This window comes from Coffea arabica, chromosome 2c (assembly GCF_036785885.1).
Source record: "Coffea arabica cultivar ET-39 chromosome 2c, Coffea Arabica ET-39 HiFi, whole genome shotgun sequence".
Lineage (NCBI taxonomy): Eukaryota > Viridiplantae > Streptophyta > Magnoliopsida > Gentianales > Rubiaceae > Coffea > Coffea arabica.
In genome coordinates this window covers 72,293,171-72,319,960 of record NC_092312.1, presented here as the reverse complement: position 1 = coordinate 72,319,960, position 26,790 = coordinate 72,293,171, and the positions used below count along the sequence as shown (strand labels likewise).

Below are 26,790 nucleotides of genomic sequence, written 5' to 3'. Positions count from 1 at the left end.
TGGGCTTTGGACGACTCTGGATGACTGAGAAACGCTGGTCATTTCTCCCTGTAATACATCAGGAACGACATCCTGAGTGATGGGTGCTGAACAAATGTAGACCTTGGCCATTCTCATGTTATCAAGTTTTGTTTGTGGGAGATTACGTGTAGACAAAAGATTAGAACAAGATTTAACGCCTGATAATCTAGAGCAGCATAATAGATAAACCACCAAATAAGTTAGCTGTGGCCATCTGATCAGGAAGATACACCTCCTCAACAATTCATCCTAGTAAGTCAGATGTAAACATCTGATCATGCAGCAAATATCTTAATCAGCAGTCACAAGACAGTCACTCTACTCACTTTACATACATCAACTACACAGTTTGGGATCAGTCTGGAAATTCCATAATCATCAGCAAGCAAAGATCACTTAATCTTGTCCTTGCCTGTACAAAGTACCAAAAGAACACAAAGCAAGTTAGTTTACTTCGAGCAAAACAGACTACGGCTCCAATACATAGGCAACTGAAGATCTTCAGTAAGAGATGCATTTCAGTATTCCACCAAATGATTGCAAATTTTTAGTACCATGACTCAAGAAACAGACATTCAGATGACTAAATCCCATTCAGGATGTCCACCACTTGTTTTCCAAAATGGATACAAGCAAAGCCTGCTATATCTCACAACAAGTTGACTATATTACACCTATATTCACAATTAATGATCTGACATGTACTCTGGGGAACCAAGCATCAGAAAAGCAGGTCCAGTTGTTAAGCTAGTTCAGAGAATGGGAAAGGAAAAAAGACCTGAGCAAGAATACAACCAACTATTTCTTGAGAAAAACTATTATTATAACATACAGTTGACTCTCAATTTCTAGCAAAACTATAAATAAATGTGTAAGATCTAAAACAATCCATGAGCTTTGCTTCAATCAAATTCCCTGTCAAATCATGACGGACAATCCACAGATTCAAAGTGCAGTATTGAAGCATTACGGTTAATGAAAGTGCAGTGGTGAAGCACTGCTGTCAACGAAGAGCAAATTTTGTGGCACATAAAAAAGTCAACCATGCCAGAAAAACAATTGGTCTATGTGACTTATACTCTGATTTAAAAGGGGAACAAAGCTCTTAAAAATTCCGATCCATGATTCTTTGCTAAGAATCATATGTGCTGCAGGAGACAAAAGACCTGCCAAAAGGGCAACAATATGGAGAAACCAAAATTTTAATGACCAAGTTTTCAATCCTTTCCACATTTAGCATTTTTAACATGTCATTTCAGCTTTCTGCGAATGCAAAGTTTTAGAAATAAAGGCAGATTTCATAATCTGAATAAAAGAGGGGAACAAAGAACATATAATTCTGATCCATGAATCTTTTTGCTAAGAACATATGTGCTGCAGGAGAGAAATGACCAGCCAAAAGGGCAATGATATGAGAAAACCCAATTTTTAATGACCAAGTTTTTAATCCTTTCCACATTTTGCGTTTTTAACAGGACACTACTGCTTTCTGCGAATGCAAACTTTTAGAAAGAAAATCAGATTGCATAAGCTGCTAGTTCACAATCATCCTGAGGATTTCAAGCACTCTCAAGCATACAAACCCCTCTCAAGTAAAAAAATGTCTCCCCATTGTTAATACAATAAAAGTAAGACAGGTATCTCCACAAAATCAACATGTGACATGGCGACTAGTGATCCAATTATGGATGCTTAGACAGTTGAAATGTCAAGCTCCAGAGCTAGAAAAAATCCTTCAGAACCCACATATGAATTAGGTTGTCCATTCGATTCAGTGCAAACAACCACAGGACATCAATTTTTTATACATCCAACCATAAATTGGTTGAATTATTTGTACCGAAATAGTTTAACAGAACCTGGAATACAAATAGCATACACGACTGTACATTGCAATGTGCCTACAAGAGTAAATTCAATCGATCCTCATTCAAGAACACGTTTTCGTGTTTTGGGTAATCGAAAACAAAGCTCTTGTTTTTACAAACTTCCCAAAATGCTACCAGTGTAGTAACCATGAGAAACACACATCTGCATCGACGTATAGGATAAAATTTTCAACTAACAATCAAGATTCATTGTGCAGGTGCTTAATCAGAAACTTCGTATGATAATGGAGTATCAGGAAAAAATCAAGGTTTAATGATAAAAATACCTACAGGGGAGGCAAGAGGATAACTTTAGTCCAAGAACAGAACAAGGCTTTCCTCGAAACAAGTAGCCACTGTGTGAGGCCCATCCACTGCAAGATCCTTGAATTTCATGTCATTGAGGTCAAGTGCAACTGTCTTGGTAAGTGCAGCATTCACCTTTCTACGTGAATGGTCTTCTCTATCAAGAGCATCAATCACAACTTTCCCACACCAAGTAAATCCAACTGGAATCCCGCACACTGCATCCTTCAAAACTAGCTTAAACTTCCTCTCCCAAAGCAACTCCCCACCATCATCCTTCTTCAAAACCCAAAAGCCACATTTGACATAATTCCCTGTCCCACCTGGTTCAATAGCACCTATGGCAACATCACCATTCCATCGCATGATATTAACTGGCAAATTATTGTCCCAAGTATCCTTGTCATAGTTCTCCGGCATTTCCACGTCATGAAACACCTCATCCTCCAAATCAAACCACATCACCCACGACAATCGACCATGAGCCTTCTCAGCAGCGAGCCAATATATACACCCATCAACAAAAGCATTACAACCCCGAAATACCGTATGATCAATTTTAGCCCTAACACTCCTCCATTTCCCACTCTTCAAACTATAAACCTCCACCCTAGGCCTCAATTTCTCCCCAACATGATGAGCTGAATAAAGAATCCTGACAACCCTGAAATCATTGTCTCGCTCACAAAACCCGAATCCTAAAACAGGATAAGTTGAAAAATTCTTTTCCATCCAATCACAATAACAAGAAAACTCAGATTTCAGGATCTTATACTTCCTAAGAACAGGATTAAACAAGTAAACATCCCCGCCATAAGCACAATCAACCTCATCAGTCAAACAGACAAGCCCATTACAGGAACCCACAATTTGTACCGTTTTCGACCAGGTCTGAAATGGGATTTTAACTTTACAGCACAAGTCATAATTTTCGTTGTCGGCGAAAATCGACAAAGTGGGTTCATCAGAAAATTCCTTAGGAGTGACTAAAATGCAGTGGTCAGCACTAGTAGCAGCTAGCTGAGAAATTGAACGAGTGAAGTGGGCTCGGACAAAAATAGGGTTCTTGATCAGAGAATACCAGTGTTGGGAGACGGCTGTTGACTGGGCTAGGGTTTTGACGGGGAGTCTTGAGAGGATGTTGATGGCTAGGTCTCGAGGGAGGGCATCAAACGACGCCGTTGGTGGGCTGATGAATACAAGTGGGAGCTCCTTCCACCAAGATGTAGTTGCTTGATCGGCCATTTGCTTTTGAATGAACGAGAGAGGGACACGTGGAGCTGTGGGATTTTTCTTTCAAGAGAAAGCGTGGTTTTGAGAAACACGCTCGCCGGAGAGATTTTACCGCCGGCAGTTCCGGGACTTTAGGGGTTTAGGGCTTTAGGGCTGTGAAAAGAGGAAGCTACTCAGCCTACTTGGAGTACAATTTCTAAGTTGGGCCTCTTTCTCCCTTTTTGGGCACATGAATCTTATATTCTTTGTTTGCATTCTGGTTTCTGTAAAAAAAAATTTTACGTTTTTCGTGGACATATTTTTCACTCACCTTTTTACTTCACATGCATCAAATCATCACGGTACATTTTTCTACACAAACTCTTGAAAAAATGGATTTTTATTTTGGCCGGGTATGGATAATCTATTTTATTTTTTTAATTGGTGTTATGGATTATGAATAATTGGTTAGTGCAGTTTTTGTGAATAATGGATATTATAAACTGCAATAATATGCAAGTCTATGAATTTTGGATGAGTTATTCCATCTAAGACACCATTAGTAGGATTTTATTGTGTAAACTCATCATGTTGTTAGAAATTTTATGAATTTACTCCACAATTGTTTGCAGATGGGGGAATCAAGTATGTATTGGTAACTCCTTATTTTTAAGGGCGGGGGCGGATTTGTTTATTCTTTTGTCCAAAAAATTAGTTGTCATAATTTGACTCTCAAGCTAAATCATGGTAAATATTTTTGTTTCGACGCCCAAATATTCTCTTGTTAGGCTTGGAATCTATTTTTAACAAAAGGAAAAAAAATTCATGGTTACCAAAATTTATTTCATTCCATTAATTGTTCTCTGTATATTAATTGATTGAATAGTACCTTAAAATTCTTTGTAAGAAAGTACTTTATAGAAGCACAAATTTAGAAAAATTTAACGACTTGAAAGCATGTAAACAATTTAAAGCTTCTCAAAGTTATACTCATCACAAGATGTAACAATAATCTTTTACCCCAAAAAAAAAAAAAAAGAAGTAACAATAATTTCCTCCGTATACCATTAAAGGAGTAAAATTTTAGTACTATCGTAAAAGGCACATCAAATAGGCCAATTGTAAAGTAAATACTTTATCTGAAAAAGAAAAAAGAACTACACTTCCTGAACTTTTTAATTATTTTGTCGTGGAAAATTTACAGAGAACTTTTACTGAAAGGTTAAACAGAAAGGACGTAACCAAATGAGAAATAAATGGTTAAGAATAAAATTATGTTACTAAAACATGGAAGTGATAGTGTGATACAACAATAGGAAGAATATTCTGATGGGAACTTCAACTTTGGCAGTTCAGAGTGAGGACAGTGAAAAGAAAAAAAAAACAACATTCTTCGATTTGTGGGAATATAGAGCAGTTATCAGTTAATTTAAATGAAGCATTAAAAAATTTTTAAAAAAATGAAGCATTAAAAACTTGCTAGGAAGGTTTATATTTCTCTACATGTATGGCAAACCTTTAATTTTGCCAATTCAATAAGATGTTATACCGTGGCTGGGGTCTAGCTGTCAAAATCTTTAAACTCCTATAGATAGATTAGAAGATGATTAGGACTTAGGGGTCCAAGCATTAGTGTAAGAATTGGCGATTGACCTAGGTTCCGTTTGATAAAACTGAATGTGAATTCTGAAGTCTGAATTCTGAAATCTGAATACTGAAATAATTAATTTGTTGAATTTTAAGCACTGAAAAAAATATATGAATGTCTGAATTTTAATGTTAAACCTTTTTATACTGTTTGATAAATATTTATAGCTGAATGCTTAATAAGTTTAATTTGACAATTTTGCCCTTATATCCTTTCATTCAAAAAAGAAATAGAATTATATGAGGAGTATGAAGAAGATGTGAAAGTCATTAGAAAGGGAGAAAAGAGAAACAAAAAATCGTTAGATAGAGAATATTATATTGTTTAATTAGATAAAAATTTTGAACATAATTAACAAACAAGGGTAGATTTCGTAAATAAGATAAGGTAGCTGAAGTAATTCTATTGATTCTTATTAGAATTAAGCATTAAGTTAGGATTCTTGTGCTGAAAAAAATACACACAGGTTCAACACTACTTAACAAATTCAGCAAATAGATTTTCATTTATCAAACACTCAAAACATCTAAATGTTTGAAAAAATTCAGATTCAGCACTTTTTTATGTTATCAAACAGACCCCTAAAAGAAAAAGAAAAAGAAAAAAGATGTTATGATTGAGTTGTCAATTTGATTGGTTATCTTTGATGAATCATGTCAAATTTGTAATATGCAAAGAAAAAAAAGACCAATTTGATTGATTATTTTGTTGTCGACTGTATTGGCAGGAGATCTGTAAAATCCTTTATAAGCGACCTACGATGTTGTAATATATCTTGACTGACTTGTGATGGTAGTCGGAACTGAATCCTCCTAAACTTAATTTTTATTCCAAAAAAAAAAGAGGAAGAAAATACTTTTCCCACCTAGACAACTTAGAAGCATAAAATTATAAGCGTAACGATTTTGCTGCTGAATTGAATGCGATTAACTGGGTCACAATTAAAGGCTATTTAGTGTCCTCATGATTGAAAGATAACGAAATGACAAATTAAAGATCGGATTGAAACAAAAAAGAAACTTCAATCTATTCCTTGTAAGGGAGGAATTTACAAGTAAAAGATCAGATCAGAGGGCAATTAGATTAGCAACGTGAGAAACAAAAGAAAACCTAAAGATTAGCCTACATCGATCTAGTGGAAATACAAAAGTAAGGAATGAACATTGGTTAAAAAAACAAACAAAACAAAACAACAGTAGAAGTCAAAAACCATCATATGTGCTTCTTAGCAGCCAATCCCAATCAATTCTTTGCAGTCATTCAAGGCCTGAGTGTTCAATTCAATCCCATTATCCTCCGCAAGGGATTGAACAAATTTTTGGGGAGCCAAACACATCTCCATTGAGTACAATTTCTCTTGGATCAAAGAAGATCCAAGAAGAGGATTAAGTTCTTCGTTCTGCAAAGATTTCCCGTTTTCCTGCAAGCATATATCGCCAGAGTTACACATATGATTCGTGTATTCAAGTATCTGAACATCAATTACCAGAACATTTACATTATCAAGTTCTACAAAAGTCATAGAATCTGCATTCTGAAATACCAAAAATTTTAAGATTTCTTCTGCTCATATAAGCTGAATATCGATACTTTGCAACAATAAAGACCTAGAGAGAAAACGAGTCAGATACAGGCAGTTCTGCCTCTAATTAACTTATAACATCCTCAAAAGATTAAACAAATCTTTCTTTTTTCACGTTAAAACTTGAAAGAGAAAAGATGTCTTAAGTTATTCTTAAGTTTCTGCAAATTACATAAAAGGTATCTTTTAGAGCAAGGAGGTCCCTTAATTGCCCAATAAGATCTTTTCTTTCCTATCTATGATAGTGTATATGGAAAGTACCCAAAGGGCAATTTCTACTGCAAAACAAATTTACAAAGATTTGTTTGGTAAGGCTGTAAAAAGACACCAGCCATCAGCTTAAAATAAAAAAAATTTAAAAAAAAAAACCCACCATCTCCATCCATTCCTATGCCCTGAAACTTACAATGACAGGTTTGGCACGAAAAAGAATCTCAATAAAGGAAGTAAGTAGAATTACCTGAACAGAAGCCAAGGTTTCAAGAATTCCAACTTGAGCCTGCAAGAACTTGATATATTTTGAAGCAGCTTGGAACATTTCAGCAGTGTTCATCTTCTGGCCACCAGGAATAAGCTTCCCAAGCTCTTGAGTCTTCTCGGTAATCTTCCTTCTCCTCTGTCTAGCAGCTATGCTTTGAGAAGACAAAGTCCCTCCATTACTAGCCTTCTTCACAGTCATCTCACCTGTACCTCCACTGCAAAAAACTGGCGGTTCACTGGCTAAGCTTCCTGAAAATGGAGACAGAATCTCGGGCGGCGAAAGCTCCTGAATCAATGGTGGATTGGGAATGAACCTGCTGCCAAAACTTGAAGGTAATACCTCCGAGTTATTGTAGCAGCCCTCGAAAATCTTTTGGCGTTTGGCACTGTGGCAAGGCTGGTATTCGAGTTCTGGAAAGACTTCCGGGACGAGGGAATATAAACTATTGGGGTTTTCATCAGATGGAGATGAAAAGTGGGGAAGCAAAGAGGTGTAGTTGTCTGAGTAAACTAAATCTTGGGATTCAAGAATAGGGTCGAGATAAGGGTCTGAAAAGGCAAAATTCATGTGGTTGAAGCCAAGAAGCTCAGGAGACAGCTCTGCTGCTGGTGGTTGAGCAAACTGCAGAGTCATCTCTGAGTCGTGGTGTTGTTCCAGTTCTCCCCAGTTGGAATAGCAGCTCAAAGCCATTAGTCACGAATCCTTGTACACACAAACAATGATAATAGTCAGTGCGAATTTCGACAGCAAAATCCGAGGTTGATGAACAAGAATAGTACCAGCTAGTGCAGACTTTTTGATATGGTTTTAATGAGACGAGGGGGAAAAGACAGACTATAAACAGTTGGTTCAATGAAAAGATACGGAAACTAAAAAGACCCGAGAAAGAAAAAAGGCACAATAAAATCTACTATTAGTGTGTAATGAGTGCATAAGATGCTCAAAACATTCGAGAGAGAGAGAGAGAGAGAGAGAGAGAGAGAGGAAGAGAAGAACCTGAGGAAAGTACACTAATGTCTTAAACAAGCAGTCTTTTGTTTGTTGAATAGCAGTAGACCGAATTATAGCACAGATACTAAGATTCTTGTTTTGTGCTTTTTTACCTTAACCAACAACCTAATCAAACTAACAGGATCAGCTGTGACTTGGGAGAGTGATAGATATTGAGAGAGAATGGGAGGGAGAGAGAGTGAGAGAGAGAAGAGGGGAGAGAGAACGTGGGAGATGATGGCGGTTACCGTGAGCTACAAGTAGGGAGATTTATGAGGGGATTGATGATAGGTTTTTGCGTAACCGTTTTGGGATAATTTCAGAAACCTCGCCTGAGGTTTCTGACAATTTCACTGCCTTCCTTGAAGTTTTAGAAATATTACTTACCTCCCCTATAAGTTATTTGGAGCCCAATGCTTACCTTGTGGATGGTCAAATGTCTTTACCATCCTTACAACTTAGGAAAAATTACGTATTTATACGGAGAGGACCAATTTAGTCACTTGTACTAAATTAACCATGAGTTTGAATACAAAAAAAATTGAAAATTTTGAATACTAAATTTTATAACAACAATTGTTATCATTTTAAAATTCTTTTTCTATATTTTAGTAGTTCTTGTAATTTATTTCTTGTAAAAAAAGATTAAAATTCTTATTTAAATATTATTATTTCATAAAATTTTCATAAGAATAACAAGATGCATATGAAAATATACAAAAAGAGGGTAAGGTATTAAAATATGTTTACAATTAGATTTTATTAAATTATGGATAAAATGTAACTACACATAATCTATTCTTTCCATTCTTTTCCAAAATATTTGGTGTTTCTTTTCGTTTCTTTTCTTTTCTTTCTACTTTGATTTATTTGCTTTTCCATTAAAATCATACCTTTTTATTAATCCAATCGTTGGTTGGGAGATGGTTTTTTTTTAATTACAAATGATGGAAATTTCTTGTTAATTGTGTGAAATAGTGGACCCCGTAAGTTAAAGAAATAATTCAAAAAACATAACATATTTTAGCATATTCTATATTTTTTATCATTAGCCATCTATTGTGATGTTTTTTTTTCTTAAAAAAAGCCATACTTTGTTTTGTTCAATTCCTTTTCAAAATCTTTCAAATTATGAGACTAATATAACTAGTTTGGATGTTTAGGTTAGAAAAGAAAAGATGGGAAATGTTAAGTTATGAAAGAAAAAAAAAAGAAAAGAAAAGAAAGGAAGAGAAGAGATTTTAATATTGTTTAGGAGTTAAGATAGAAAAAACGATGATCTTGGATATATATAAATATATATATATATATAGCAATAAAAATTTGTTCAATACACATTTGAGGACAAATTTGGTATTTAGAAAAAATTTATTAGGCATTCTCAACTTTACCGATGCTTCCCGCCCACATTTGGGCAGAAAACTTTGGCAACCATAATAGTAGGAGCTCATCCGTTCAAATCAAATGTTTTCCATCCTTTTTTGCCCCTTCAAAAACTCTCAAATGCTAGAAAAAACGTCTTTTCTATTACCTTCTTTTCTTTTCTCGTCAAATCACAGCTTCCAAACTAGCTATAAGAGTTTAGGAATTTTTCGCGTAAATCTTGATTCCAAATTAACAAGTTTTCCTCTCCAATACTTTGATTTTGCTATTTTATGTAGTACTATGAAAAAAAGTCATTGTTACTAAATTCTGTTATACTCATGCTAGAGTTTAGTCTTTATTATCTATTTTTAACTAATACTTCCTTTTGATAACCAACTAGTAATAGGTTAAGGGGTATTTTTGGTATGAAATATTCTTCTTGCTCTTGAAATCATTTTTTTCATTGTTGATTTTTTGAATTGGGGTAATTTGTTACAAGAACATTAGTTTTAAGGGAGGTTAATGATATTTTGAAAACTTCAGGGGAGGGTAGTGAAACTATCATAAACCTCAAGGGAGGCTTCTGAAATTATCCCAACCGTTTTTGCAAATTATTAGGGGCAGTGGGAAGGTAATTAATTCTGTTGCTTTGGGTGATTTCTTTTTTAGTTTTTACTGTGTAGAGGGACAAAGCACCTTGCTCTATTCAAGCTACATTCCTAGCTTCAATTATATTCTGAACAAATAACTAGCCAAACAGATTTCTCAAGAAAAGATGTGTATTGTCTAAGCACTTGATAATTAATTCTGACATTTTGGGTGATGTCTTTTTCAGTTTTTTGCTGTGTACGAGGTTCTAACCGTCCAAGCATTTGGTTTACCACTTTATGGACAAAAATGGATTTGATCCATACAACGATAAATATAAAAACAGGGCGCTAACATTTCTTTTTGGATTTTTTTTTATTACTCAACAGAGAGTAATTTACCTTTTACCACAGAGTAGTTTACCTCTATGTAAGAGGCATAGGATTCTCTCAAAAGAAAATTAAAACAAAAACAACCATGAGAATAAAACATTAGAATTTATCAATTTGTTAGGTAAAAGTAATGAATCAATGTTTAACTTCACCATTGCGTTTAATTTAAAAAAAAAAAAAAAAACTTCATCATTGTATGGGAATGTTTTTTAAAAAAAAAAAATGTAAACACGTTTTTAAAATAAGCCACGTTTTTAACAATCGAAAGTGCCAAAGGAAACTTTTCCAAATAAATAACCCTTCAAAAACTGCTTTCCATTACACACGGAAAAAAAAGAAGTTCATGTGACAGCCCAAGTTTGCGTTGGATAGTTTCCAATTCACTGACGAAGTTTTTGTATGCATATTCAAGTGGGTAAGCTCGGGCAGGCCACAACACACTCTAAGTCCGGTCTAACAGAGCCCAAAAATATGTGGGTTTAGGCCCATCTTAACTCAAATTTGCCTGAAAATTACCTGTCTAACCCTGTAAAATTGAGATCTTAGAAAAGATAATTTTTGTCTTAGAAAATTGAGATCTTAGTAACTCATAAGCAAATCAAGCAATAAATTTGTCTCAAAGCACTAAAGCAATATATTTAAGGTTTGTCATACTCCTTCCTTTAGCAATATTGCTCTTGCATGCTAAACCAAATAGAAGACACATCACCTAATCCAACGAGTTTCCAAACAGCTGAATGCCATTCAGCAGTAAGTTTCCATACTGCCATAAGCTCGGGATTCAATACTAGCCTGATTCGGACAGCAATCCTTACTCTTCTTCAAATTAGGGAATATCCTTTTCCGAATCTGACTAGGATCTCATTGTGCACTGCTTATATTATTTTTAATCTTTCACTCATGAGTCCATGACTCATCCTTCTAAAAGGGTTTTGTTTTTTTGGGGTATTCTTTAACCTTTAGCATCATTCTCGAATTTTAGGACATGGAAAATCCTAATGAACTGACGCCTGATATTAATTCTTCTATCTGTTTCTTTTTCCCAACTGAAATCATAACAGAGATACTCTCTAGATTGCCAGTGAAGGCTCTTGGGAGATTCTCTACAGTCGCCAAATCATGGTACTCTTTTACGAGTTTTCTTCTTCTTTCTTCTTTTTGTTTTCCTTTTTTGGTTTGCCGGGGCCGGGGGAGGAGGGTTATAAGTTTCATGCTTACCGCTAATGGTGTTGTGCCTGCATCTATATTAGCATCCTCTACCACCCTGCAGATATTATTGTGGACGGATTTTTTTTTTCGTTCATTCTTTCTGTTCTTGAATTAATTGTCTCCACCCAGTCTTGCTGTTCGGAGGAATAATTCAAATGTCTAAGATCTGGATATTAAACTCCTTCTCAGTTAGGAAAACTTTTGGGGATCAGAAGCAAAGAAATATCTATAGTTCTTGTTTGAAGATAATATATATGTAAAGGAAAAGCCACTTATGAATCAATCAATGATATAATTTCCATGTTAGCAAGCACATGTCTTTGAAACTACCTCAATTCCGTTTTCCTGACATCGTTTTCTCCTCTGAATAGGACTGTATCTAATAAACATGTATTGATTTTCAGTACCTTTTTTGTAGGTGAACTCCAAATCTATCTGGGAAAAATCCTATTCTAAACGACAGAGGATAATATGCCAACCACAAATTAAATAATGTCCACTACCTTAATTTTTGGGGATTTCTATATTTGTATCGATTGGTTACCCACTTCATTCGAATGACATTCCACCAGGAACGGGCGGCTCCTTCTAGTTGAAAGACAGCAAATGTCACCTGTCTCTCCTCAGTGTAGTGTAATGCAGCAAAAATATCGATCATCTTCTCCAGCCACCTCTCAGCCACATCAGGGTCAGGACCTCCGAGAAATTTGGGTGGAAAGAACTTTTGAAATCTCTCAAAGGCTCTATCCTCGCCCTCTATGTGATTACCAGGGTTCCCAGGGTTGGGGTTAGGGTTTTGACCCTATTGGTGCACTACTTGGGCTAGCAAATCAGTCATTTGTTACATGGCAGCAGTTATTTGAACGTTGGGGTCAATCCTAGGTTCAGGGTTTGATCCATAGGAGGTTTCCCCAGCACCTCTGTCCGGCGTGGGTTGTCTACGCCCGCGCCCACGTCCTCGGCCACTACGTGTGCACTCCATGAATCTAAGTCAATCTAGACATTAATTAGACGTCGTAATTTTCCCGTTTAGGTGAGCTCTTATCGCATTGGACTCACTACCTGAATTGTCTTCATCTTTCACTCAACCTTCATACGTATGAATTGGACTCAATTTGCAAAACCATTTTTTTCTCTTTTTTTTTTTTGGGCTTTTATTTTGCTTTTCTGACTTCGGAGACATTCTTGAATTTGAGACATGGGTATTCCTAATCAGTCAAATTCTGACGTTAACTCTTCCATCTTTGAGTTTTTCCCACGTGAAATCATAATTGAGATACTCTCAAGATTGCCGGTGAAGGCTCTTGGAAGATTCTCTACAGTCTCAAACTCATGGTACTCTCTGATTAAAATCCGTATTTTCATTAATGAACATCCCAAGAATTACTGTATCTCGCTTGCTAATAAGTCTTACACTAGCTGTGAAAGCCATTCTAGCCATGTCTTGCACATGCCTACTATTTTAAGAGAGGATGAACGATGTTCATATTCATTATATTGCGATAGCACATTCGTTCAGCATGGAAAATTTGATATTCCAACAGTTTTCAATTTTCTTAACCTTTTATCTATTGCGAATTCTTGCAATGGAATAATCTGTTTCACTGATCAGAAGACTTATACTGGGAGGAAGATTTGTTTGTACAATCCATCCATCAGGAAACTCAAGGCATTTGGATTTACAAAGACTGAAAAGCTTGTGGTGCAGATGGAAGGCGATATCTTGGCAACCTGGGATCGCAAGGGAAACGTTGTAGAGCATCGAAACCTTGATGCTTTGGTAAGACATGTAGATCCTATTTTTGTTGGGAGTCTCGTTTTCTACGAAGCTAGATGAGTTGATTCAGTAGATACACACACATTTCTTACCAAAGCTGTCAATAATTGTTTAATTTGCCAATCCGTGGTTTCACTATTTCTTGAATTACTTCTCCATTTAACATCTGTAGCTTGTTAATCAGTAGAATACTGAACAGTATATGACATCAATTGTCCACATATTTGTGAACAGCACCGTTTTCTCTTGTTATGAGTTCCTTGCTCAAATTAATTTTCTTTCTTTTTCTGTTTTTCCATATTACGCTTACTGGTGGTTACTGTATATAGATTAAGCCTCATCTACCACCCTGCAGAAGCTATTGTGACTAGTTAGTGGCCTCTTCTCTCTCTTGTTTTCTTCACTTTTCTGTTCTTGAATGAATAAATTTCTGGCCTTCACCCCATAGTAGTCTCAGGGTCAGCTGGAGGTTGGTACTTACAAGTGTCTTAAGGTCTGAACAATGAATTTCTTCCTGGTTAATTAGGATTACATGTGTGGGGTTTCAGTACCAAATCAAGAAAGATCTTGCTTCTTCTTTGAAGATGATGTAGATGTAAAATGGAAGCCATTCATGACAATCAAGATCAAATATCCACGGCAGCAAATCCAGATCTAGCAGTGTAACACAAAATTGTTGTCAATTTCCTCTTCCAGGGGTTATCAACCCTGAGCAGGAGGGTTTTTTGTTTTGGGCAACATGTGAAGAATTTTGTTGCATGTTAATTCAGCTAATGCCAACTCATGATCCAATTTTTTCCCCTCAAAAAACTTATGCCTTTGATTAAATAGACACTATCAGCATTTCATCAACTTAGGAGAATAGCAAGTTAATTTCTTGCTGGTGTGATCAATCTTGGAAGTCCCTAGCTATAGGTTTCTGCGATGGACTTTCGACTGGGGATTAGGTATGAATTTCATTAGCATAGTTAACTAATATTCTTGAAACATCATACATGTACTCTTCATAGTTTAAAAGCTCCACGAAGATCATTATACATGACAAAATAATTGGATTATTTGTGTGAAAATTTTGACTAGTAACCATGAGTACGATCCAAACCCTAATTTTCAAAATCCATCATTTATGCCTCTTTTACCGTCTTCTGCTATAACACTTCTAGTTGCAAAGTCATTGGCCCTAACATCTCAGTTTGAACAGTCAATCCACCTCTAATTCACTGCATTTTAAATTGCAATGAGAATCTCAGTTTCATTCAGAAAGTCTCAATCTTGGACTAAATTTTGGTGTAAATAACCAAGATAGCTCCAAAGCTAATAATTTAGAATATCCCACTATGTTGTTCACGAACATGATGCACTTTCATTGTACCTCCATCCTATTCCCGTGTCCATCTTAATTAGTGCAGTTCTAGCTAGAAAACAACCTAGATTGATTCTCTAAAACATGTTTTTTTGATGTCGAAAACAAATAAGTATGGAAAAATTAAAATTAAAAGCCCTAAATATTTTGCATGTTCATCGTGCTTGATTAGTATAGTAACTTTCTTTGGCTAAATGAAAAGATGGACATTTTTTTTTGGTGATATTATTAATCTTTAGAACCCTTTCTGTAATGAGAATCATATGGAAACTCTAGTTTGAAGGGTAAACTTGACAAATCACTTATTGCATTGACCTGTATGCAAAGTGCAAATACTTGAGTGAATTCATCACGTGCTCCATATTTAAAGGGTAAACTTGATAAATCACTTATTGTATTAACCCATATGCAAAGTGCAAATACTTAGATGAATCCAATTTATGACCCTTATATAGACCCTGTAACATCTATGGGGCACATCACTCCTCCTAACAAGAGTTAACAGTTTTTTCCCACAAATAATAACTATTTTTGGACTGTCAATAACAAAACGTAAAAGAATAAAAGAAGCTTCAATTTTCCAAAAGATAGATTTATTTTCTTGCATTGACAAACTATTGCAGCAAAATGCCCAAAAAAATCATGCAAAATGCAAACAAGGATTCCGTCTCACAATCAGAAGTTTCTATTAAATAGCCCCAATTCAAAATTTTTTTGACATTTTTTTTAAAAAAATTGCTTTTATCACATTCTAACCTTTCAAAATTCCAGTGTTTGATTCAAAATACCAAAATTCAAAATCGTATTGTACATACAATTCTTGTGTACATTTCTCTTTGTTTTTCCCCTGGTGTACATTTCTAGAATAGTCTATACTTCACTTTTATCAGGGCACTCAAAAATCTTAAAAACAAAAAAGAAACAAAAAACAGAATCACAACAAGCTAACCACATGAATAAAAGAGAGATATTGGCGGCAAATGATGAGCTAAGAAAGAGAAAGACAACAACAATGGAGGAGGAGAAGTGAGTGAGGAGCTTCGAAAATGAGCTAATTTCCAATGGGAAACTGGCGACTTAAATAGGTTTAAGGATGGCAATGGGGCACGGGGGGCTAATGGGACGGGGACGGGGGGAATTTTTTCCCTCTCACTTAGAAACGGGGCGGGGGGACGGGGTAGTGTACCCTCGCCCCGCCACCCGCTTTAAAAAATTAATATATAAAATGTATATATGTATATAATTATATATAATTTAATTAGTTACAAACTTATGATAATAATATTATTAGTTATATGTAGTATATAATGTATATTAGTATATGTAATATAATTGATATTATCAATTATATTAATAATTATATATGTGTACTAATACAAATTATTAATTGGTTATACTAAATTTACTAATACATTTATACTAAATCTCTAATTACACTTAATACAATAACATTTTTTTCTAAAAAAAAAAAAGCACAAGCACAATAATGAATTAGTGATTGTATTTGTGTCAAAAATGAAAATTTGACTACTTTAGTTGTATTTATTTCATCATGTTGGATTGTATTCAAATAACTTTTGTTTGATTATTTTTATAAATTTCAATTGTGAATTTACAATGAATAATAATTTGGTGATATGTTGATATTTTAGTACTTGATTAGTTGCTAAAATTTAACTATAATAAAATTATATAACAAATTTTTATTAGCCCCGGGAAAGAAGCGGGGTAGGGCAGGGCGGGGATGGGGCGGGAGGAGCAGGGGACGGGGGACGGGGGGAATTTGTAGGCAGCGAGTCCCCCGCCCCAACCCCGCTCCATTGCCATCCTTAAATAGGTTGGGGAGTTGTGGAGAAGGTTGGTGGAGAAAGGACTAACTAAGGATTTTGTTAAAAACAACTAAATGATCTTCATGGAAATATTAATTTGTATACTTCAAAGTTTAAAAGCTATAAGCACATTAGTTATGCATGATTAAACAATTTGATTATCTAGTATCATGTAAAATGTGCAAATTTACTTTCCTTGCATTTTTATACTTCATAATACATTCTAATAAGCGGCACACACCACGCACACCTATCGTACCATCCATACTTTGCTTTCTATTTTTCTGACTTTTCTATACTTAATAATAAAACACATGTGCTAGTTATGTGCCTTACACTATTTCTTGGACTAAACTTGCGTAAAGGGTGACATATACGAATACAACAAAGCTTGGCTTTGGCATAATTTCAAAAGTCTCTCCTAAAGTTTGTAATGATTGCAATCACCTCTGTTGAGATTTGAAAAAATTACAAAAACCTCATGATTCATTTTTTCCCCTCAAAAACTTATGACTTTGATTAAATAGAAAGTTGCAGCATTTCATCAACGGAGGAGAATAGCAAGTTAATTTCTTGCTGGTGTGATCAATCTTAAAAGTCCCCAGCTAGGAATCTGCAATGGACTTTCAATTGGGGATTAGGTAAGGATTTCATTAGAATAGTTAACTAATATTCTTGGAACATCACACATGTACTCTTCCTAGTTTAAAAGCTCCACGAATATCATTATACGCGATAAAATAATCGGATTACTCGTGTGAAAAATTTGACTAGTACCCGTGAGTACTGTCCCAACCCTAATTTTCAAAATCCATCATTTATTCCTATTTACCTTCTTCAGCTACAACACTTCTAGTTGCAAAGTCATTTGCCCTAACATTTTTGGTTGAACAGCCAATCCACCTCTAATTCACTGCTTTTCAAGTTCCAATGAGCATCTCAGTTTCATTTCAAAAGTCTCAATCTTGCACTAAATTTTGGTGCAAATAACCAAGATAGCTCCAAATCTAATAATCTAGAATGTCCCACTATGTTGTTCATGAACATGGTGCACTTTTATTGTACCTCCATACCCTTGTTCATCTTAATTAGTGCACTTCTAGCTAGAAAACAACCTAGATTGATTCTCTAAAACATGTTGTTTGATGTCAAAAAAAATAATTATGGAAAAATTAAAATTAAAAGCCCTAAATATTTTGCATGTTCCTTGTGCTTGATTCGTGCAATAACTTTCTTTGGCTTAATGAAAAGATGGATATTTTTTTCTGGGTCAAATTATTAATCTTTAGAACCATTCTGTAATGAGAATCATATGCATTGGAGACCCTCATAGGATTATGGAAGACTTTAATGGGATTATGGGACAAAAACATAAAAGGAATTTAGACCCCGTTTGGCAAATGAGTTTTTTGGCTGTTTGTATAAAACTTTACTATAATTTACTATAGAAGTTGTAAAAAAAAAATTTTAATGAAAAAATTTTTTTGTTTCTTTTTTGTTTCTTTCTTTTTCTTTTTCTTTCTTTTTGCTTTTCTTTCCTCTCTTCTTCTTCTCCCTTTCCCCTCCCCTGCCACCTTTCCCTTCCTGCGCCAGAACAAGCTGTAGCAGAAACAATTTTTTTTTCCTTTTTTCTTTCTCTCTCTCTTCCTCCTTCCCCTCTCCCTCTCCGCCGAACAGAAAGGGAAGCACATCGTCCAACTCTCCGACGACTCTATCAATAAAAAGAAAGTCCAAGACAAGTACAAATAGTACTAGTCCTTCTTCAGCTGCCCCAAGGAGATTGAGACAGCCGAGAAAGTCCCCGCTTTCGTCGACACCTTCTACAACCTTGTCACTGACATTTACCACTGGGTTTGGGGTCAATCCTTCCATTTCTCTCCCTCCATCCCCAGCAAGTCCTATCGAGACGCCACCAGAATCCATGAGGAAATGGTTATCGATCTCTTACACGTCAAGAAGGTCGCCCGCATTCTAGATGCCGATTATGGGGTCGGCGGCCCGATGCGCGCCATCGCTGCTCATTCCGGTGCCAACGTCGGTGGTATCACCATTAATGAGTACCAGGTAAACCGAGCCTATATGCACAATGAGAAAGCCGGCATTGAGTCCCTGTTCAAAGTTGTTTGTGACAACTTCCAGTAAATGCCCTTTCCCGACAAACAGCTTTGACATCCACGAGATATTGTTTGTCATATTTGATTATCTCATCAGAGATGGGAGAGAGAGGATAAGAGGAGAAGGAAAGAGAAGAGAAAGAAAAAAAAAAAAAAAGAGATGGCAGCAGAGGTTGTGGTAGGTTGAGGTGGAAGAAAAAAAAAGGAAGGAAAAAATTTTTTTTTTGTGTTTTGGGTATTTTGAAGTGTATAATTTAAAAACTTTGAGAAATTTTTTAAGATTACTATAGTTAAAGTTGTTAAAAAACTGGTAGAAAACAAACTTGGCAAAAATTCACTTTGCCAAATAGGCCCTTACTTTGATTGCACGTGGTTTTGGGTTTGAAGTTTGATAAATGAGTATTAGTTGGCAATAAGTAAAAAATTACATTTCATAAGGGAAAAATTGTATCAATCGTCCCTTACATATCATTGATGTGAAATTTTATTTCTCAAAATGAAATGAGCAGTTTTTAGTTCGTACCATAAAAAATGTGCTCATATTTAGACCTCCAACATTTTTTCAGGTCAATTTGATGAAAGTGAATCATGAATTCATCACGTGTTCCATATGTAAAGGGTAAATTTAGCAAATCACTTATTGCATTAACCCATATGTAAAGTGCAAATACTTGAGTGAATCTGGTCTATGACCCCTATATAGACCCTGTGGATATAGGTCACATCACGCCTCCTAACAAGAGTTCCTAATTTTTTCTCACAAAACAATAACTATTTTTGGATTGTCAATATAAAAGCATAAAAGAATAAAACAAGCTTCAATTTTTCAAAAGATATATATTTTTTTCTTGGATTGACAAACTATTGCAGCAAAATTGCCCAAAAAAAAAATTGTGCAAAACGCAAACAAGGATTCCATCTCACAATCAGAAGTTTCTATTAAATAGCCTCAATTCAAAGTTTTTTTTGGACTTTTTTCTTTCTAAAAATTGCTTTTATCACATTCTAACTTTTCAAATTTCTAGTTTTTGATTCAGAATACCAAAATTCAAAATCCTATTGTACATACAATTCTTGTGTACATTTCTTTTTTTTTTCCCCTTGGTATGCATTTCTAGAATAGTCTATACTTCACTTTTATCAAGGGCACTCAAAAATCTTTTAAAAAAGAAACAAAAAACAAAAAACAAAATCACAAGAAGCTAACCACATGAATAAGAGAGAGATATTGGCCTCAAATAATGAGTTAAGAAGGAGGAAGACAACAACAGTAGAGAAGGAGAAGTGATTCAGAAGATCCGAAGAGGAGGAGAATGGTAGAGTCAATATTTCCAACGGGGAACTGGCGGCTTAAATAGGTTGGGGAGTTGTGGAGAAGACTGGTGGAGAAGGGAATGGGGAGAGCGTCAGCAGGTGAGGAGCGGGGGATAATAGTAAGCTGGATGATATTTATGGAAATAATATTTGTATGCTTCAAAGCTTAAAGTTGTACAAAGATTATTATACATGATTAAACAAGTAGATTACTTAGTCCTTCAAAACAAAAAAAAAAGTAGATTACATAGTGTAATGTAAAATTATCAATTCTACACTCACTGGATTTAACGCACTTAGTAATAAAAAAAACACGTACTGTGCACGTGTGTCATATCATTGATTATTTTTTGGTCAACAGAAAACTCTAAATCTTACAATGAAAAAAGGAAAAGAAAAGTCTTGAGAATAGCATTAAAAACTTCAAGATCATTTGATCAATATCCCTACTAGTAAAACTAGATTTTGCGTACACAATTGTTTACCATTTTGATATTGTTTATTGGGCATAACGTTCCATCAAATCATCTTATTTTGGAGAAGTTTGTCACGCAATACTAGCAAGGATTCTGTCTTGGAAATCAAGGTTACTTTCCTTTGGAGGAAAAATTATTCTAATCAAGCATGTATTATCATCAATACCAGTTCACCTAATGTCAGCTGCAGTGATTCCCGGTTCGGTGTTTAAAACTATAGAAAAGGCATGCTCGGCATTCCTCTGGGGATCCTCACCCGAGGAATCGAAGCTTCATTGGATACGTTGGCCTCAATTGTGCTATCCAGTTGAGGAAGGGGGAATTGGATTTCGGAGATTATGTGACGTCTACACAGCCTTTTCCTCCAAGTTATGGTGGAAATTCCGAACAGAATCATCACTGTGGTCGACCTTCATGAAAGCAAAGTATTGTAAATGTCTGCATCCTTGTCAGGTAGAACTCAGGCCAACGGATTCGGCAATTTGGCGAAGGATGATCAATATGAGCCGGCAAGTGGAACTCTCAATATTATGGGTGGCCAAATATGGGGCGTGTCATTTTTGGTACGATAACTGGTTGGGGAGTGGTGCATTGTTTCTAAAGGTTCCGGTTATCCCAAATTTGATGTTCCGAAACTTCGTAAACAACGGCCATTGGGATTTGAATCTTCTATACCACACATTGCCAAAGGAAATTGCTTATTCCATTTCAGAACAAATGGTCCCAGAAGAAGGAAGTATAGCTGAAGTCATTTGGATGCCCACAACAACTGGAAATTTCTCTCTACATTCGGCTTTTGGGGACATTAGGCAGACCCGACCCACGTCTATGGTATTTGCTTCCATTTGGCACCCTCGGATACCTTTGAAAGTTTCATTTTTCATGTTGAGATTACTTCTGAGGAGAATACCGACACCGGATAAGCTTCGTAAATTTGGTTTCCATTTGCCGTCAAAGTGCTTTTGCTGTACTGAGGCTTCTGAGGAGTCTATTGAGCATTTATTCTCCAATGGACACATTGCGTCATTCCTTTGGAATTATTTTGGAGGGTTATGTGGAATAAAATTCTCAGGATCTTTTCTACGAGCACGCATAGTAGATTGGTGGTTGTATTCACAGGATTCTGAGTTACGAAGGATTATTTGCCGTATTCTTCCTAGTGTAATTTGCTGGCAGATTTGGAAGGCAAGGAACAAAGCAATGTTTGAGGGTGTCCAGATGCAATCATCGGCCATTCGCCAAGCCATCTTCTCAGAAATCCAATCCATGGTAGGAATACATTTTAAACAACTGATAAGACTACAATCCTTTTGTCAATTGTATGATTGGTCAAAGGCACCTGGGGGTACGGTTGTATATCAAGGTATCCGCTGGGAAACTAAAGAGACAGGGAGGTATACTCTTAACACGGATGGATGTGCTAAGGGTAATCCAGGAATAGGTGGAGGTGGGGGCATACTCCGGGATTCCACTGGATTACCAATGATTGGTTTTTCGGCATATCTGGGAGAAACTACATGTCTCTGTGCAGAGGCTTGTACCCTTCTTATTGGTCTTCAGATCTGTATACATAACGGTTTTGGAAACATATGTGTACAATCAGATTCATTGGTTTTAATTAGGATCATTCAACGTCGTACTCAGTGTCCGTGGAAAATTCGAAGATACGTCAACCAGATTTGGCAGTTATTAGATGATCCACCTAGATTCACGCACTGCTATCGGGAAGCTAACACAGTTGCTGATGCTTTATCTAATGTGGGTATATCTCATCCAGATAAACAAATTGAGGTTTATGATACCTTCAGTACATTCCCAAGATTGGCTCGTGGGGCAATCCGTTTGGACAGAATAGGGATACCTTCAATTAGAAAAATGAGGATTATGTAAGAGGAATATTTGGTTATATTTTCCATGAATAAATAAAAACATACTTCCAAAAAATATATATATATATATATATATATATATATATCAAATGTTTTCTAGTTACCTACACGTTCTGCATTTTGACTTTCGAGATTTTATCTTGCTCTGGAAAAATTTAGCATTTTAAGACTTTCCATTCTTCTTAGTGTTTTGCACTTGGAGGACCTGTTTTCACATTCAGTTGGAAGTCTTACTTTATGGATGTAACCTTTAAAAGACTTGGAGCAGCTAGATTTATGCTTTGGTGCTAAAAAAAAAAAAAAAAAGTTGGTATGCATAAATTGTTACAAACAATTGTAACACCAATCGTTATGGGTCATGGTCCATACTGAATTAATCAAGCAGCCTATTCTTCAACCCTCGACTAATTTAGCAACCAATATCATGTAGATTTCTTCCATCTAGTCAATCCAAGTAGACTTTTTTCCCTTCAAGACTTTATGATTTTAGTTGCACAAACATTTCTAGTGTTTGTTGATGGTATGCTCAACTTTATAAGTCTCTAGGTCATTTGATTGAACTTGTTAAATTTGGGCAATTTACTGAACATTTAAGTCAGCTGAGGATATTTTTAAAAACAACTAAATGATATTCATGAAAATTTTATTTGTATACTTCAAAGTTTAAAAGCTATAAGCACATTTGTTATGCTGATTAAACAATTTGCTTACCTAGTATCATGTAAAATGTTCAATTTCTACTTTTCTTATATTTTTATACTTCGTAATACTTTTAATAAGCAGCATGTGCCACGCACACATATCGTGCTATCCGTACTTTACTTTCTATTTTTCTAACTTTTTTGATACTTAATAGTAAAATACATGTGCTAGTCACGTGCCTTACACAATTTCTTGGCCTAAAATTGCATAAAAGGTAACGAATATGAAAATGAATACAACCAAGCTTGGCTTATAAATGTTTGGCATAATTTCAAAAGCCTCTTCTAGAGTTTGTAATGATTGCAGTCACCTCTTTTGAGGTTTGAGAAATTATAAAAACTTCATGATCCATTTTTTTTCCCCTCAAAAACTTATGACTTTGATTAAATAGACACTTTCAGCATTTTATCAACTTAGGAGAATAGCAAGTTAATTTCTTGCTGCTGTGATCAATCTTAGAAGTCCCCAGCTAGATTAATGCAATGGACTTTCCACTGGGGATTAGGTAAGAATTTCATTAGAATAGTTAACTAATATTCTTGAAACATCATACATGTACTCTTTATAGTTTAATAGCTCCACGAAGATCATCATATACGATAAATTAATTGGATTATTCGTGTGAAAATTTTGACTTGTATCCATGAGTATTGTCCCAACCCTAATTTTCAAAATCCATCATTTACACCCCTTAAATTCCAATATGTATCTCAATTTCACTCGGAAAGTCTCAACCTTGCACTAAATTTTGATGCAAATATCCAAGACCGCGTTATAACTAATACTTGGGGGAATGCGCGGGTGTTTGGCACGTGTGGTTAAAGAGGATTTTTTAATGTCTGTGGTAAGCAAATAAATGAAGATAAATATAAGACAACAGCACATAAGTAATATTAAGGAAATGTAACTTCTGCTGAAAACCATTATGAAATGCTGAGTGTAAATGCTGAAAAAAGAATGCAGCCATGAAAGCCAAAAAGGGGAAAACAGAAGAACGTGAAGGAGGAAGAATTGAAAGAACCATAATTGAGACAACAACTTAGCAGCATACCGGACATTATTGGCCGTTTAATTGGGATATAAATAGTATTTTATTGCTGGTAGAGAAACTGTTTCCAACGACTGAACTTCTACTAAACTTCAGACATAGAAAAACAAGTGTTGATATAATTATGAGTGCTTCACACAATTTAAATGGAGCTATATTGCAATTACTGAGGTTATCAGCAAGCAATGTGGTTCTATTTTAATTGCATAATAACCCCATTTCAGTAATTGCACAAAAACCCATGCTTATATGAATTGACCAAATGCACAAATGATCGCCAAATAAGCCCACATTCCACAAATACACAGATGTGTCGATAAATACAAGTTTTAAATGTACAAATATGGGAGTTCTAATGTAAAAACACCCAAACACATGTTACAATCAGTTGTACCAAAAGGTTGAAAAAAGCAACACATTTTTCAAATTTCCAAAATTCCCCTGCCCTCTTTGACTAAATCTCAATCTTATATAGTATAAGAATTCGATAATATCCCTACTATATTGTTCATGAATCATGGTGTACTTTTATTACACCTCCATGCTATACTCGTGTCCATCTTAATTAGTGCAGTTCTAGCTAGAAAAACAATCTGAATTAATTCTCTAAAACATGTTTATTGATGTGGAAAACAAATAATTATGGCAAAATTAAAATCAAAAGCCCTGAATATTTTGGATTTTCGCCGTGCTCAATTCGTGCAGTAACTTTCTTTTGCTTAGTGAAAAGAAGGATATTTTTTTTGTCAAATTATTAATCTTTTGAACCCTTCTATAAGGAGAATCATATGCATTGAAGACTCTAACGGGACTAAAACATGAAAGGAATTTACCTTGATTGCACGTGGTTTTGGTTTTGATTTTGATAGATTAGTATTAGTTGGTGAAAAAGTAAAAATTACGTATCATAAATTAATTTGTCAATGACTACTTTACAAAAAGCTTATATTCAAAGAATATACGTGCAACTGATATTAGATGCTGAATACTAAAGAGCAATACGGTGTACCTTTAGATGAGCTATACATGCCACCGAGTGTTTAATCGACTTCATCTTGGGCAGGGTTGAGTTAAGTAGTAAGAAAGGAATGATTATAAGTAGGAGGTTTTAGAATCAAAATCTCCTTCTTACCTGCTCCCCCTCCCAAAAAAAAGAAAAAAGAATTTCATCTCTCAATTTGGCTTCCTAACAAGTCGACCTCTTATAACGTATAACACTACCACTATTTTCTCTATCGATCCTTCTTTATTCCCTTAAATAATTAACCAAAAATAAAGATGCAAGTCACACAAAACCGATGAATATAATCAAAATACAACAATATTGCAATACAGGTACACATGCTTAGAAACCCGTATGGAAATAAAGATTTATCTTTTCTCCATAAGGGAGAGCACTCTTTTTGGTTTTGGAAGGAATTTTTTCTACGAGTTTTCTCTTCTCCTAAAACTTCTATGTGAGAATTTCTTTTATTTTTTAGTTGTTTTCTTTTGAAATTTTATATCTCTCATATATCTAGATTACTATGCTATGGATGGAAGATATTTTAGAGTTTCCATTCTATACTTATTTTTAAAATTTTTTTTAACAAGAAAGATGTGGAATATAATTTAAAAAGCAAGAAAGGATAAGGGAATTAGAGCCCTAGAGAGTCTTAACCTCAACTATTAGAATTAATCCCACCATTGTAAGTTTCTTGTAATCCATGGAGGAGAAAAATGGCAATAAAAGTTTTCCAGTAGAAGTGATAGTTGTTAAATTTCTCGTAAAATTGCCCTCAAGAATTCTAGCCAATTTTGTTTTCATTTGCATATCATACCATAATTTTATTTCCTTTTAAGAAGTTATGATTCTAATTGAAAATGCATCAGATCAACGAGTCAAAGGATTGCAAGTTTCTTGATGGTGTACTCGATCTTAGAAGTCTCTATGTCTCCGGATTAAACTAGGAGCGATATCGAGTTGAATCGAATGAGTATTCTAAGTTGAACTTGAACTCGAATTTAATTTGCTAGAGTTCTTTATGAGTTCGAGCTTGACTCGTTAGAACTCAAAAAATTTTCAAGCCTTATCCTCGAACTCGATAAAGAGTTTTGAAATATATGATACCTAAATATTGTAACAAACAAACCTAAAATAGTAATTTGAAAAATAATAATATAATAATTAAATATTTAATAGAGAACTCGATAGAGCTCGTTAAACCTTCAAGTCTCTCAGATCTGTACTCGAACTTGACCCTAAGTTTCAATCAAGTAGTTTAAATTTGACTCGAATTCGGTAATTGCCAAGTTCGACTCAAGCAGTTGACCAAGTTGCTGATGACCAAGTTGCTAAGTTGCTGACTAGTTGACCAAGCTGCTCGATTAAATATCACCTAGATTAAACTTGTTTAAATTAGAAAGTTACAAAACATTTAACTTGGGGCAAGCTAAGGATCTAGTTAAAACAGCTAAATGATATTTATGGAAATAATTTTTGTATGCTTCAAAGCTTAAAAAGTCACGTAAGATTATTATATATCATTAAACAGGTAGATTATCATTTCTACACTCATTGGATTTATAGCACTTAGTAGTAGAAAACACGTACAGTGCACGTGTGTAATACCATTA

The 26,790-nt window shown here is 35.1% G+C and overlaps 2 protein-coding genes across 3 annotated transcripts; both read right to left on the bottom strand.

The window, feature by feature from the left end:
- Nucleotides 1-171: 171 nt before the first annotated feature.
- LOC113727802 (putative F-box protein At3g10430) lies at nt 172-3,623 on the bottom strand. 2 transcript variants are annotated; one of them, XM_027252159.2, is made up of 2 exons: nt 2,177-3,623; nt 172-433 (listed from the first exon to the last, which is right to left on the bottom strand). In XM_027252159.2, the coding sequence occupies exon 1, from the start codon at nt 3,438-3,440 to the stop codon at nt 2,202-2,204; it is 1,239 nt and encodes a 412-aa protein (XP_027107960.1). In that variant the 5' UTR covers nt 3,441-3,623; the 3' UTR covers nt 172-433; nt 2,177-2,201. The 2 variants fall into 2 exon arrangements, with proteins under 2 accessions (XP_027107960.1, XP_027107961.1); XM_027252160.2 differs by having other exon boundaries at nt 2,181-3,623.
- Nucleotides 3,624-6,280: 2,657 nt separating this feature from the next.
- On the bottom strand, nt 6,281-7,816 carry LOC113724640 (transcription factor bHLH52-like). The gene is made up of 2 exons (XM_072077172.1): nt 7,098-7,816; nt 6,281-6,589 (listed from the first exon to the last, which is right to left on the bottom strand). The coding sequence occupies exons 1-2, from the start codon at nt 7,806-7,808 to the stop codon at nt 6,281-6,283; spliced, it is 1,020 nt and encodes a 339-aa protein (XP_071933273.1). The 5' UTR covers nt 7,809-7,816.
- Nucleotides 7,817-26,790: the final 18,974 nt, after the last annotated feature.

Bases quoted from the DNA above. Each gene is read 5' to 3' on its own strand.
- LOC113727802 (XM_027252159.2), bottom strand. From the start codon at position 3,440: ATGGCCGATCAAGCAACTACATCTTGGTGGAAGGAGCTCCCACTTGTA.
- LOC113724640 (XM_072077172.1), bottom strand. From the start codon at position 7,808: ATGGCTTTGAGCTGCTATTCCAACTGGGGAGAACTGGAACAACACCAC. The intron at 6,590-7,097 runs GTAATTCTACTT...TTGGTATTTCAG, and splicing joins AAACCTTGGCTTCTGTTCAG to AATGCAGATTCTATGACTTT.